Source organism: Equus asinus, chromosome 17, assembly GCF_041296235.1.
Source record: "Equus asinus isolate D_3611 breed Donkey chromosome 17, EquAss-T2T_v2, whole genome shotgun sequence".
NCBI classification, from domain to species: domain Eukaryota; kingdom Metazoa; phylum Chordata; class Mammalia; order Perissodactyla; family Equidae; genus Equus; species Equus asinus.
In genome coordinates, this window is record NC_091806.1 from 43,017,759 (window position 1) to 43,031,993 (window position 14,235).

General features: G+C 57.3%; 2 protein-coding genes across 2 annotated transcripts; one reads left to right on the plus strand and one right to left on the minus strand.

Moving 5' to 3' along the window:
- Positions 1-33: 33 nt before the first annotated feature.
- Positions 34-2,751, plus strand: SAC3D1 (SAC3 domain containing 1). The gene is made up of 3 exons (XM_044762106.2): positions 34-177; positions 354-934; positions 2,149-2,751. Exons 1-3 carry the CDS (start codon positions 128-130, stop codon positions 2,649-2,651), a joined length of 1,134 nt encoding a protein of 377 aa, XP_044618041.2. The 5' UTR covers positions 34-127; the 3' UTR covers positions 2,652-2,751.
- NAALADL1 (N-acetylated alpha-linked acidic dipeptidase like 1) lies at positions 2,735-13,598 on the minus strand. Its single transcript, XM_044762105.2, has 18 exons — positions 13,384-13,598; positions 13,127-13,299; positions 12,925-13,046; positions 12,401-12,523; positions 10,128-10,411; positions 9,921-10,025; positions 9,088-9,173; positions 8,757-8,876; positions 5,940-6,025; positions 5,786-5,849; positions 5,632-5,699; positions 5,362-5,453; positions 5,183-5,273; positions 4,334-4,415; positions 4,077-4,250; positions 3,915-4,002; positions 3,710-3,802; positions 2,735-3,388 (listed from the first exon to the last, which is right to left on the minus strand). Exons 1-18 carry the CDS (start codon positions 13,581-13,583, stop codon positions 3,202-3,204), a joined length of 2,238 nt encoding a protein of 745 aa, XP_044618040.1. The 5' UTR covers positions 13,584-13,598; the 3' UTR covers positions 2,735-3,201.
- Positions 13,599-14,235: the final 637 nt, after the last annotated feature.

Sequence of the window (14,235 nt, forward strand, 5' to 3'; positions counted from 1 at the left end):
CCATTGGTTGCGGAAGGGACTACAAACTGGGGCATCATGGGAGTGACCTGGACTGCGCGGCGCATGATGGGAAACTAACCCGGCTTCAGCGCGCCGAGCAGAGGTGGCGGCGCTGAACTACAGCGCGATGCATCTCGGGAGGCCTGCTCGAGGATTAGTGGGAGGTGACATGACGCGGTGAGAGGACGGCGGTGGCCAGATGGGCGGCGGGGACGCTTAGACCCGGGCGGGGAGGAGGGCCCAGTCGGGGTAGGCCCCGCCTCGCCTCCGGCAGCCTCGGCGTGCCTCCGGCAGAATGGGGCGGGCGGCGGCCGCCGTCCCCGGGATGCTGAGCGCCCATCCTGTCCCCGCAGCCCACCCATGCCCGGCTGCGAGCTGCCCGTGGGTACGTGCCCGGACATGTGCCCGGCCGCCGAGCGCGCCCAGCGCGAAAAGGAGCGCCGCCTGCACCGCTTCGAGGTGGCGCCCGGGTGCCTCGGGGACCGGCCCCGCGCCGACCCGCAGCGCGCGGTGAAGGAGTACAGCCGGCCGGCCGCCGGCAAGGCCCGGCCCCCGCCGAACCAGCTGCGGCCGCCGCCCGTGCTGCTGGCCACCGTGCGCTACCTGGCCGGCGAGGTGGCCGAGCGCGCCGACGCGTCCCCCGCTGAGGTGGCCAGCTTCGTGGCGGACCGGCTGCGCGCCGTGCGGCTGGACCTGGCCCTGCAGGGCGCAGGCGACGCCGAGGCGGCGGTGGTGCTGGAGGCGGCGCTGGCCGTGCTGCTGGCCGTGGTGGCGCGGCTCGGACCGGACGCCGCGCGCGGGGCTGCGGACCCGGGGCTGCTGCAGGCCCAGGTGCAGGAGGGCTTCGGGTCGCTGCGGCGCTGCTACGCGCGGGGCGCCGGGCCGCACCCCCGCCAGGCCGCCTTCCAGGGCCTCTTTCTGCTTTATAACCTGGGTGAGTCGGGGTCCGGGCGGCGGGCAGAGCGCGAAGGCGGGGGCCCAGGAAGGAAAGGGAAGCTTTAGCATCTCACCGTTGGCTCCCTCTCCGTCCCTGCCTCCTAAATGTGTGTCGAGTCAATGCACAAGATCCACCAAGCCCCGACGGGGGCCTTCTGGCCTGTCCCTCCCCATCTCTGGGTCTCAGTTTTCTCGTAATAAAAGTGGAGGGGATGGAGTTGGAATGGTGAGTTGTCCTAGAGAGTGATTTTCAAACTTTTTTTGGCAGCCAAGAATACATGTGTCCACAAATATATCTGAGACAGAAATTTCAAGACTTTAGATCCTTTCTTCGGATGGATGGTGCATTCTAATAAGTTCTGTTCTATTTAATTGTAATAAAATGCTGTTGACTTCACAGCCCGCTAATGGGTCAGAAGCCTCAGTTTACAAAAGTGGCCCAAGGTTCCCGTGCCTGTGTTTCTCCTCGAAGGGAAGCAGAGGCAAAATCTGTTCGAAGAAATGGCCTTACCAGCCAGACTGGAGAAGGTGTGGCAGGGCCCGCTCCCTAATCTGTGGGTCCGCTAGGGCAGTGGAGAAAGGGCTTGGCTGGAAGTCAGAAAACTTGGATTTGGGGGCCCGGCCTGGTGGGGCAGCGGTGAAGTTCGCATGCTCTGCTTCAGCGCCCCTGGGTTCACTGGTTTGGATCCCAGGTGTGGACCTACACTCCGCTTATCAAGCCATGCTGTGGCAGGCGCCTCACATATAAAGTAGAGGAAGATGGTCGTGGATGTTTGCTCAGGGCCAAGCTTCCTCAAAAAAAAAAACAACTTGGATTTGATTGGTTCTACTTCATACGAATTCTAGGACAGTCTCAAGCAAGTCGTTAAATTATCTGGGCCTTTTCCCTAATCCCTAAACGCTGCCTCACTTTATTATGAGGATCCAGACTCTTTGAAGGGGCTCTGGAACCTCAGGAAACTCACTCAGATTTGGCTCAGGAAGGGGCTGGTGGGGAAAGGGGGAGGGAAGGTGGGCGTGGCCGTGGGGGCGTGGTCAGAGCGGGAGGTAGGCGGGACTGAGGGCGGGAGATGAGCCTGGGGGAGGGCCCGAGGAGGTGGGCGTGGCTGAGGACTGGAGCTGGTGGGAGGGAAGATGGGAGGAGGGGCTGGGATGGAAGGTGGGCCTGATCCAGGAAGGATGCATTCTCTTTGTGGCTTCCCGCCCTCACAGGCTCGGTGGAGGCCCTTCATGAGGTTCTGCAGCTGCCCGCTGCCCTGCGTTTCTGCCCGGCCCTGCGCACGGCCCTGGCAGTCGACTCAGCCTTCCGGGAAGGCAACGCCGCCCGCCTGTTCCGCCTGCTCCGGACCCTGCCCTACCTGCAGAGCTGCGCCGTGCAGTGCCACGTGGGCCGTGCCCGCCGCGGAGCCCTGGCCCGCCTCGCTCGTGCCCTGAGCACCCCCAAGGGCCAGACCCTGCCCCTGGGCTTCATGATCCACCTCCTGGCCCTGGACGGGCCCGAGGAGGCACGGGAGCTGTGCCAGGCCCACGGGCTGCCCTTGGATGGACAGGAGAGAGTTGTGTTCCTGAGGGGTCGCTACACGGAGGAGGGGCTGCCGCCTGCCGGGACCTGCAAAGTGTTGGTGGGGAGCAAACTCGGAGGGCGCACCCTGGAGGAGGTGGTCATGGCAGAGGAGGAAGATGAGGGTGTGGACAGACCCACGTCCCCAGCATGAGGGGCTGTGCAGTCTCCCAGAGCCAGGACTGGGTCCTAGCACTCGGGTTTCTTTTTTCATGATTCCCACACAATAAAAGGAACTTGTTTTGTAGGGACAACAGCTAGGCTTGATTTATTTGGGGGAGGGCAGGGAAGAGTTAAGACATGCCAGGGGCATGGGGAGAGGAACCCAGACTGGGCAAGGCCCTGTCCACCCTGGGCCTCACTTTCCCTGCTGGTCCCTGAGGGGTGGCCCTGGTGGTCTGAGTTGGCATCTAAGGTTGGCATTATGCATCCCATCCTCGCTCAATCACCAGCAAGAGCAGTTGGTGGTTTTGCCATTTCCCACTGTCCCCTTCTGCCAACCAAGAGCCAGGATGAGGGAGATTTTCATCTGGGGCTTGTCACTCCCTCGTGTCTCCACAACTGGTGGGACCCCTAGCTGCTGCTTCAGAAGCTTGAGAGGGTCCCGTGGTCATGCCCTCTCCGGGCATCAGGAAGACTGGAGTCCCGGAGTTGGAGGTGGGTAGGATAAGGGTAGTGGGGCAGCTGAAGAATGAGGGCTGGGGTCAGAGGTCAGCCACAGGCCTCAGGGTGGCTGCTGCAGCCTCCACGGCCGCCACCACAATGCTGAGCTGCCTCTGCACCTCAGCCCAGGCTGCAGATCCGGGGGCTGTGTTCATGGCTGCAGAGCAGGCATTGGCCAGGCCCGGGAATGTGGCTACGGAGCCCGTGCGGGGTGCCCAGAGCACGTGGCTGACGGGAGAAATGGGGGAGGACCAGGGTCACTCGGGGGCCAGGAAAGAGGAGCTTCAGCCTGGCACAGGCTCAGCTCCTGTATACAGCTAGGCACAAAAGCACCTGCCGACCGCCTCAAAGCTCAGGCTCTTACAGCAGTGGAGATGCAGCTTCTAGTCCCAGGGTGACCTTGACCGATTTGCCTTCCCTCCTTTGAGCCTGGAGTCTCGGGCTGGCATGTGCTCTAAGGGCTAGCGAGACTCTGACCTTTTTCCCCCTCAGGCGGTGCCCAGTGCCCAGCCTCACCCCACACACCTCCCGGGACCGGGATGGGCTCACCTGTAGTAGCGTTCCTCTGGGAAGGCTCGCGAGTTCAGGAAGGACCGTTCCAAGAGCATGAGCTGGTCGTTGAGCATGCGGACCTGCAGGGGGCTGGAGGCGGCAGGACCTGCTGGTCACTCTGGAGCCAGTGGCCCAGCTGCCAGCCTGCAACCTGCCCTGAAACCCACCCTCCCAGACACCTCTTTGCTGCGCCCTTGCTCACTCGGGGGTGCCCTTCTGCAGCTCTGATATCCGTTCGTCCAAGGCCGCGGCTGCCCCCTCGAACTTGTCCACTGCGGCTACCAGAGGCCCTGTGGGGAACGGCCAGTGTCTTAGTCCTGGGGGTGCAGGGCTCCCCGTACCTCAGTGTCGGGGAGCTCCGTACCCAGGCTGATGCTGTGCTGCTCCAACAGGGCCCCGAGGTCTTGCTGGGCGGCTTGCAGGAAGCTGCGGAGGGTCTCGCTGTAGTCACTGACATTGAGAGGCAGGAAGAGGCTGTCACTGAGCCGAAGAAGCACATTCCCCACCACCCGGGACACGGCCTGGTGGCTGCTGAAGCCTGCAGGGAAGGCGACAAGGTCAGGGCTCAGTCTTGAGCCCACCCTCCTCCAGCCTCAGGACGCTCCTTGGTCCCCTCCTCACCAGGGTCCACAAAGTTGTCCACGTAGCCAAAGGTGTCGAAGGCTGTGTGGTAGGTGGGATAGATCCGGGCTGAAGTCTTGCTCTAGGGGAACAAGGGCCAGAGGTGACAGGCTTGGGATGGAAAGTGGGAGGAAGTTCAATTATAGTGAGCAATGTAGGGGCATTATCTCTATTAACTCATTGCCACATCCATGAGGAAGGTTCTAGAATTCTTACTTTAGAGGAGAGCAAACAGACTCAGAAAGGTTAAGTAACCTTCCTGACATCACACAGCTAATAAGCGGCAGAGCTCGGTCAAGTATCACTTTCCCAGGTCACATGACGGAGAAAAGACTGGGGCTTTGGAGTCAGAAGAGGATTCAAATCCAGCTCCCCAACCCAGGAGCAGTGTGGCCGTGACTGGGAGAAGGGGCTTTTGGAGCATCAAATGGGAGACACAGGCTGGGCCCCCTGCATCCCTTAACTCACCCTCACACCAATGTGATAAGTCATCCCTGTTTTATACTGTTATTTATTCCGAGATAAACGTGTCTTCGCACTTTAAGATCTCTGGAGTCAGGATGCTTCTTATAGTCAATGTCATCCTACAACTGATTGGCAGTGTTTTTTTTTCCCTCCTGAGTAGTGCATATCATAACGGTGCAGCTTACAAATCAGTAGCATCTTAAGTTTGATAAAATAACGTCGATGAGCGTAAGCAGATGCTCAGAGAGGGTAAGAAACTTGGCCGAGGTAGTACAGCTACGGAGTGATGGCGCCGGATTCAGTCTGCACTAGCGCAGCCCGCAGGAGAGGAGAGGGCTGGCAGAGTGAGGTAACGAGCTAGAGGAAGGAGGGGTGCCCGCTCACCCGGTCATAGGTGTAGGCGAGGTCCATGGAGGAGATGCCCAGGAAGTGAATGAAGGGTGCGTAGTCGCTGCCAGCACCCAGCGTGCCCAGGCTGCAGGAAGGAAGATGGTCGGGCTGGAGGGTGCTAGGCCCGCTCGCCGTCCCGGGGGGCCCCCCTTCCTTCCTGGACCTGGGCTCACCTGGGGACCAGGCCGTACACTGGGCTGCTACGGTTGGAATACTGGATCCAGTTGTCGTAGATGCTGAGGCTGCTGCGGCCTGGTGCCGGGATCTGGCCGGGAGGGGCATCTAGTCTCGGGCTGGCCCCTCCCCAGGCCCAACAACCACGCGGGTCCTCGGCCCGGCCCACCCGGGTCTCCAGCTTAGGCACACTCCCGCAGGTCCTACAAACCCCGCCCCAGGCTCGGTCCCACCCAGCCCCGCCCCCAGGACAGCCCCGCCCCTTCCACCTGTTTGGCTGCAGTGAAGACGACGCTCTGGATCGGAGGCGTCCCCTGCGCCCTCAGGGAGACATTGGCTGTGGGAGGATCGGAGAATGACTCTCTTCGGGCTCCAGTCCCTTCGTTTTCCCCCTCCCCCAGTCAGCCCAGCCGCGCCCCATACCAAACACCGAGATGTCCACGTTGATGTAGGCCACCGTGCGCTCCTGCAGCTTGCTGAAGAACTCCTGCGGGTGCGAGAGGCGACATCAGCTTGGCGCTGCCCGGTTCTGGGAACCCCCCCCCCCACCATCCTTTACCCTGCGGGGCTCACTCACCTCCGTGAATTCTGTGGAGCCGATGAGCCCAAACTCCTCTGCCCCCCAGCTTCCGAAGATGACTGATCTGCGGGGACGCCAGGTGCCTGGGGAGCGGGATAAAGGGCTGGAGGGTAGGATCGTCGGGTGGCTCAGGGAAAAGGTTGGGGACGTGGAGAAGAGGGAAGGGCTGGAAGGGGTGAAGCAGCCGGTGACAGGAGGCAGGTCCCGGGACCTCTTCAGCCAAGCCTTCCTGGAGGCTTCATCCTTCTTTACCCAGCCCCCTCCTCTGTGACACCCCCCCAAATTGTCCCCAACACCAACCTCCCTCGGCCAGGTGGTCCCTTCTGCCAGAACGCCCTGCCTCCCTCTTCTTTAGGTATGCTTTGAGAAGACCTCCTGACCCTCCACCCATCTCTCCTCCATGCTGCCTTTGTAAAACTCGCCCATAACCTTCCTTACTTGGTGACAATACATTTCCGTTCTCCTTAGGGCTTTATCCACATTGAGCCAATCCTTACAACAAGGCCTTGAGGGGAGACTATTATTGTCTCCATTTCGCAGCTGAGGAAACCAAGCCACAGAGAAGTTAAACGACTTGCCCAGGGTTACCCAGCTGGTAGGCAGCAGAGCCAGGGTTCAAATGCAGGGTCTGGCTCCAGACTTCAGAGGCTTTAACAATGCCCCACACCGCCTCTCCGAGCCCTATGCAGCCTGGCTTCCATCTCCAGCCTCTGTGCTCACACTGCTCCCAGAAGCGCTGGTGCTCCTTGCTTGCCCCCTCACCTCCTCCAGACTCCCCCTCACCCTGCATGGCCACATTCTCCTGCTTGTGCTCCCCTCTCTGGCTGCAACTCGGTCCCCTTCGATCCTTCCTCATCTTTTTGTTGTAAATGAAATTTCTTAAAGTATAAAGTAATTACATGCTTGCACTGACAAATTCCCATACTTTTTCCTGCCAAAAACGCATAACCTGAATCTAATCAGACAAGCCCAAATCGAAGGACATTCAGCAAAATAAAATCAGGATCACGAAAGACAAAGGATGGCTAAGGAATCATGACAGAGGACACGGGCAGCTGCCACACATGTGACGTGTGATCCTGGATTGGCTCTCATTCCAGAAAATTCTTTTGCTCTAAAGGTCATTATAGGAACAATTGGCAAAATTGTTGATTTCCGGATTCTGATCCTGGGACTGTGGTTATGAAAGAAAATTTTTTTTAGGGAATATACAATGATGTATTTATGAGTAACGGGACAGCATCTGGGTGAAGGGTATATGAGGCCTCTTGGGGCTATTTCTGCAACTCTTTTGTAAGTCTGAAATCATTTCAAAATAAAACACTTCAACAACAACAGTGACAAAGACAGTAATTTCTGCACTACGGTCAAAGCCCAGCCTCTCTCCACAAGATTCTCCCCCAACCCTCCTTATCAGCTGGTCTCAAGCACACCTGTGGGGTCACTGACCATTTATGCCACCGGCTCCCCAGTGTCTCTCTTTTCTGACCTGGAGATCAGCACCATCAACTGCCTGCTCGCCTTGTCCCCCGGAGTGACTCCTGGGCACCTCAAAATCAATATGCAAATGGGCACGCAACACATAAAGATGTAATTGGTGACATCAGTAACATAAAGGAGAAAGACAGCTTTATGGGAGGAGAGTTTTTGTGTGCCCTTGAAGTTAGGATGCTACCAATTCAGATTAGGTACTTATAACTTTAGGATGTTGTGTCACGGAAGATGAAAAAGTTCCAGAGATGGATGGTGGCGATGGTGGCATAGCATTGGGAATGTACTTAGTGCCACTGAACTGTACACTTAAAAATGGTTAGAAGGGTACATTTTATGGTATGTATATTTTACCGCAATAAAAACTAAAAAAAAAATCAACATGGGAAGAACCCAATTCGTGTTCTTCCCCCTAGATCTGCCCTCTGACTCTGCTTTTTCATAAATGGAACTGCCATGCGCTGGGTTGCTCAGACCCCCTCACCTCTGTCGCTAACAGACCCCAAGGTCTTCCCACTCTCTCCTCCTCACTGCCCTGCCCCCGCCTGGTCCAAGCCCCGCCATCCCTCCTGGCCTGAGGATGACGATACCTCTGACTGGTCCCTCCAAGCAGGGCCTGCCCTGCCCTCTCCCAGTGTAGCAGGGGAAGCCGTTTAGAATTGTACTCCATCATGTCACCGTCTTGATTAAAATCCCTCCCCAGCTTTCCACTCCCCAACTGGGCTGCCAGTGGCCTGGCCCTGCCACCTCTGCCACCTGGCCCAACCCCTCCTTCCCACACGGCGTCCCCTCTACGGGGAGCTTCCCCCTCCTTCCCCGAACTGCCGCCTCCACAGAGAAGCCGCCCTCGGCCATGGCTTGCCCCTGGGAAGCCCCTTGCGTATTTTCTTCATAGCACCTATCACAATTGTCACTTCATGCAGGAACTCTGGGTGTTCACTGCGGGATCTCCGGTGCCTAGAACTGGCTTAGCACATTGGAGGCACGGGGACATATTTGTTAAGTTACAACTTTGTCGATCCCCGCCTCAGCTGAAGCCCCTGGGGACGAGCCCGGGCACGGCCCTGCTCTCGGCAGCATCCGGGCTTCGGGCCTTGGAGGGCACAGAAGGCTCTCAGAAGCTCCACCACACGGGGCTACTCGGGCGAGGCGAGGGCTGGAGTCCCCGCATGCCCGCCCCCAGGGCCCTCGCTCTGGGCACAAGTGGACACTGGAGGAGGAGAGAGAGGAGCTGGGGCAGGACGCCCACGAGCTCAAAGAAGAGTGGGCTGGAGGTGCTTCCCGGGCGGAGCATCCCTGCAGGAGGGGAGGGAGCGTCCTCACCCTTCTTCAGCAGGGTCCCCAGGGCGCGGGTGACCTCCAGGAGGACAGCAGTGCCGCTGCTGGGGTCCACGGCTCCGTGTACCCAGCTGTCCCGGTGGTTTCCATAGAGCACATAGCGGTCTGGCGGGAGGAGCAGAGTCAGAACCCGGAGAGGAGGGAGGGAGGGGGCGGGCCCAGGCAGGCGGGGAGGAGGGGGCGAGGTCAGGCGGGCGGGGCGGGGGGGGGCGTGGTCAGGCGGGCGGGGCTGGGGGCGGGGCCGGGGGCCGGGGTCAGGCAGGCCCGGCGGAGGGGGCGGGGCCTGAGGGCACAGGGAGCCGTGAGGGGCGCTCACCAGGCTCCACAGCCCCGCGGATGATCCCCAGGACGTTGGAGGAGTTCCGCAGCTCCAGGCGGTTGTGGACACTCACGTTCACCTGGCTGGAGGAGTGACGGAGGTGACAAATGTCTTGACGCCGCCCACTCCCCCCTCCCGCATGCAGGAGAAACTGAGGCCGAGAGCGGGAGGGGGACATGGCAAGGTCACTTGCCCAGAAGTACCAGGAGAAGCAGCACGGCTAGAGCCCGCACTTCTGATTCCAATTCTCCTTTCACTCACTCATTCACTCAGTAAACACTTATTGGATGCTTAGTGTATGCCCGCAGCATCCCAGGCTCTGGGCAATGACTAAGACAGATGTGGCCCGGCCCTCGTGGGCCTCTGTCTCCTGAGTGGGACAGACCACAAGGAAGTGGGCAACTAACTGCAGGAGGCGAAGAGGCCTGGGAGGACACTAACACGTTGACGTGAGAGAGGATACCTAGGGGCAGGTAAGGGGGTTAGTGCAGTTCACGAATGCAGGAGCGTAGGGAAGGGTGTTCCCGGCGGAAGGAACAGCAGGTGCAGAGGCCCTGATCTGGGAGTGAGCTTGCCGTATTTAAGAGAGGGCATGGCTGGAGAGTGGAGGTCTGAGATGAGATGGGGGGGACCCCACAGGGCCTTATGGGGCACGCAGCTGTTTCACTGGCTTCCCTCAAAGACAAGACGGATATTTTGGAGTCAGGGGAGGGGTTGGCCGAGAGGAGAAAGGGAAAGGCCAGGCCTCCAAGTGGGCAGAGGGGACTCAGGGCCAGGGAAGCATAACAAAGGAAGCAGAGAGGAGGGTGGGGAGACAGGGCCCCTCTCACCTGTCTGCTGAGAAGTTGCCATCAGACCGGAAGCCGGGCCCCAACCTGTACTCACAGCCCAGTGCTCCCTGCCAGGTCTCTGGGGCCGAGGCTCCCTGGAGGTTACTGAGGAGGACAGAGAGGCCCTTCAGAGCAAGGACGGGTGTGAAGGGGGAAGCTTGGAGACCAATGGAGGGTGGGCAAGGAGACCCCAGGACCCAAGCTCACCAGAGAAGGACTTTTGCATCCTCGAAGCCAATGGGCTGAGCGGGAATTGGGGGAAATCCGGAGGCATTGTCAGGGTCCAGGCGGAAGGAGGAGGGGTTTGCTGGAAGGTAGGGAGTCAGGGGGTCCCCAAAATACTCCAAGTAGGAGCCTCGCTCCACCCCCGAGGGAGGCAGGCCCCAGGAGTACGGGAAGGTCTGGCTGGGCGAGCTCTGCCCATCGTTGATGTCGCTGGGGTCCGTGTACACCAGCACCCCAGCCACCCCGTGCTTGGCGGCATTCACAGCCTGCAGGAGGCAGAGGAGGCTGTGTTTAGGGGAGGGGCAGGGAGGGGGCACGTCCTGCTCCTCTCCCTCCCTCGCTGTGGAAGCCAGGAATGGATCTACCCTCCAGTCTGCAAGATGATGCTTGCCCAAGGCATTGATTGCAATGCTGCTTGAGATAGCACAAGACTATTGGGCATAGGCAAGCCAGTGCTTATCAGTGGGGGCTGATTAAATACGCAGAAGATCCTACAATGGAATACTATGCAGCCATGTAAAAGAACGAGGTTGGGCTCCTACACTCATGTTCATAGCAGCACTGTTCACAATCGCCACAAGGTGGAAACAAGCCACATGTCCGTCGACGGATGGATGAAAAAGCAAAATGTGGTATATAACATGCAAGAGAATACTATTCAGCCATAAAAAGGAAGGAAATTCTGATATGACATGGATGAACCTTGAAAACATTATGCTAAGTGAAATAAGCCAGACACAAAGGGACAAATATGGTATGATTCCTCTTGTACAAAGTCCCTAGCATAGACAAATTCATAGACACAGAAAGTCTGGGGAGGGGAAAGAGGGGAAAGAGGAAGTCAGTGCTTAACGGGTACGGGGTTTTGTCTGGAATGATGAAAGAGTTCTGGAAATGGCTAGTGGTGATGGTTGCACAATATTGTGAGCGTTCTTTATGCTGCTGCATTGACACTTAAAAATGGTTAAAATGGTAAATTTTGCTACATGTATTTTACCACAATGAAAACAAAACAGTGCATTAAAAAAAAAAAAAAAAAAAGACAAAGAAGGGCAGAGTTTAGGTACCACCTGAGAATGATCTCCAGAAGGTGTTAAGGTAAAGAAAGCGCATCTCAGAACAGTGGGTGTAGTAAGCTACTTTTCTGTAAAAAGATCGGGAAATAAGACTATATATTCATACGTGCTTCTTCCAAAAGAAATTCTGGGGAGACATCCCCTCAACAAACAAAAAGTTGCTACCTCATTGGAGGATGGCCTTACACGAGGACTTTTTCACTTTCTACTTTTTTTTTTTTTTGAGGAAGATTAGCCCTGAGCTAACATCTGCTCCCAATCCTCCTCTTTTTGCTGAGGAAGACTGGCCCTGAGCTAACATCCGTGCCCATCTTCCTCTACTTTATATGCAGGATGCCTGCCACAGCATGGCTTGACAAGCGGTGCCATGCCCGTACCCGGGATCCGAACGGGCCAACCCCGGGCCGCAGAAGCGGAATGTGCACACTTAACTACTGCGCCACTGGGCTGGCCCTCTACTTTTTTTTAAAACTGGAAATTCTATAATCTGTATAATTCCACCATGCCTTCTTCTTTCATTTTCTTCTCTTTCTCTCTCTCTCTCTCTTTTTTTTTTTTTTTTTGCAGCTCTTATCATGGGCATTTCTTTAAAAATTGTGATAAAATACACATAACACTAAATTTACTGTCTTAGCCACTTAAGTGTGCGGTTCAGTGGCATTAAATACGTTCATGTTACTGTGCCACCGTCACCACCATCCGTCTCCAGAACTCTTTTTGACTTGCAAATCTGAAGCTCTGTACCCACTAAACACTAACTACCTATTCCTTTCTGTCATTCTATATCTTTTTATTTAAAAAAAAATTTTTTTAAACCATAGATATGTAATACTTAGTCAAAATTTTAAATTGAAAAGAAACAGGTTTGGGAGGAAGGCAAAAGGAGGGATTTAAGTTGAATATTCAGAAGGTTGACTTCACAGGAGGACTAGATTCAGAACATCCAAGCTGAAAATTTTGCCTGATTCTTTTCTTTCCTAAGTCTCAGAGAGGTTAGGGGAGTCATCCAAGGTCACACAGCACATCAGTGGTAACAGCACAAATACAGCTCGCCTCCTACCTGGAGCCCAGGGCTCAGCTCCCCACTCACCACTGCTCCCTCCCCTTCCCCTCACTTCCTCCTGTCCACTCCTGGGCTCCTCTCCCCACCCAGCCCCCTGCCCTGGAGCTGCTGCTCACCTTGGCCCCACGCCCTACACCCCCGTAGCGGGTCAGGGCAATGGTGCCTTCGAGTCCGATGCCCCGATTCTGTAGCTCCTCAAAGTCTTCTTCCGAGCCCTGGTTGGCATAGACAAGGAGGCCCTAGTCCCAAGAGGAAGTGATTTTAGAGCCAGGCCCTGAAAAGGGCGGGGTGAGTTAAGGAGAGGGAAGGCTGGGTGGAAGGATGAAGGATTTAGATTCTGTTCCCCCACCTCACCCAGAGCTTGTAAGCGCCCCAAGGACAGAGTCACACCTGGTTTCCTCTGTGTCCAGGTACCCTGTATCAGGCCTGGCCTTGAGCAGAGGCCATTAGTGTTTGTTGAATGACTAAGTGATGGGGGAAAGGAGTAGCAGTGGAGTGTGGAGGCGAGTAAATTCTAGGGGAGAATGAGCCTAGTTGACGCACTTTTCCTCAGCTGCCCCTGGGTCAGGATGGGAGAAGCTGAGGTGGGAGCCTGGGGGAGCTGGGCCATGGCAGTGGGGAGAGGGTGTTCCAGGCCCACCTGTGGGGTTCCGGGGGGAGCGTAGGCAGCATAAGGTGGCACCACATCGGGACCCTCCTGCTCCCCAGTCACGTTCTCCTCGCTCCGGCGGCAGGAGAAGAGGATGTTCCCAGTGGGATCCACTGTAGGGCGGGCAGTGTCAGGGCGGGGCCCAGCAGCTCTCCCGCCCCACGGGCCTCCCCAAACCTGAACAGGCACTCACCGACGGTCACGCTATTGGGCTGCTCCTGGCTGGGGAGGGACAGCAGCACTTCATACTCGAAGGTCTCGGCCGAGTCCAGGCCTGACTCTGCGTCCCGCCAGCGCTGCAGCAACAGCTGCACCAGCTCCTCATCGCGGGGGGTGGAGGACAGGTGCGGCTCCCTGGAGAGTTCTCTGTGGGGCGGGCAGAGGGCAGGGTGGCCAAGGTCAGGGAGAGCCCCCTGGCACACAGGAGGGGCGGGGAGACAGGCCTCTCACCGAAGATTCTCCCGGATCCTGCTGGCATCCAGCTGTTCCATGATGGTCTCAAGGATCCCCAGGTCCAGGTCCTGGGAGGCTGAGATGCTGGGGGCTGGTGAGTCGGCCCCTTTGGGGATGGCAAAGTGGCCCAGGATGATCCCCAACCCCAAAAGGGCAGCAGCCCCCACCACCCCCGCAAGCACCTTCACCCCCTGCATCTTGTGGAGTCTTGGCCAGCTGGGGTGGCTCCTTATAGATGGGATGTCAGGTTTAGTTAACCATTACCTCATGGGTGGCCCTGCTCTTTGGCCCCTATCTGGCAGGGACAGTGAGGGAGCATCCTGCAGGGAGGGCCAGGAGCTGTTCACAGCCACCTCAATTTCTGCAACATTCACCTGGAAGGGACCTCCAGGGGCATCAAGTCCCCACAGGGACATGGAGGCCCAGAGAGGGACAAGGTCTCATCCAGAGTCTCCCAGTAAAACAGAGAGCAAGCCAGGACTGGAACTCAGAGCCAGCACTGCCTCTGAGTCCTCCGTGTCATTTGATCTCCAGCACATCCCTCCGTGGCTGCAGGAGCAGGTTTTGAATTCAAATTCCATCCTTGCTAGGCATAAGCTATGTGACCTTGGGCAATTCATTCAGCTTCTCAGAGCCTGTTTTCTGAGCTGTAAAATTGGGATAATAGAAGCTATTTCACAAAACTGTGGTGCTGTGGTCACTAAATGAGACGACGCCTGTAGAAATATCTAGCCCGGTGTCTGGCACATGGTGGGAGCTCAGTAAATTTTCCCCTCTCCTGCCTTGTCTGAACCCATAAAATGCTAAGCCTAGAGCTAAAGGAAGAAGGGGAATCCAGAGGAATTCTCT

Coding starts and splice junctions, on each gene's coding strand:
- SAC3D1 (XM_044762106.2), top strand. CDS start 128: ATGCATCTCGGGAGGCCTGCTCGAGGATTAGTGGGAGGTGACATGACG. Junction 178..353: donor GTGGGAGGTGACATGACGCG/GTGAGAGGACGG, acceptor CTGTCCCCGCAG/CCCACCCATGCCCGGCTGCG. Junction 935..2,148: donor CTTTCTGCTTTATAACCTGG/GTGAGTCGGGGT, acceptor CCGCCCTCACAG/GCTCGGTGGAGGCCCTTCAT.
- NAALADL1 (XM_044762105.2), bottom strand. CDS start 13,583: ATGCAGGGGGTGAAGGTGCTTGCGGGGGTGGTGGGGGCTGCTGCCCTT. Junction 12,524..12,924: donor CTCCCCCCGGAACCCCACAG/GTGGGCCTGGAA, acceptor TCTTGGGACTAG/GGCCTCCTTGTCTATGCCAA. Junction 6,026..8,756: donor GGGGACCCTGCTGAAGAAGG/GTGAGGACGCTC, acceptor CCCGCTCCCCAG/GCACCTGGCGTCCCCGCAGA.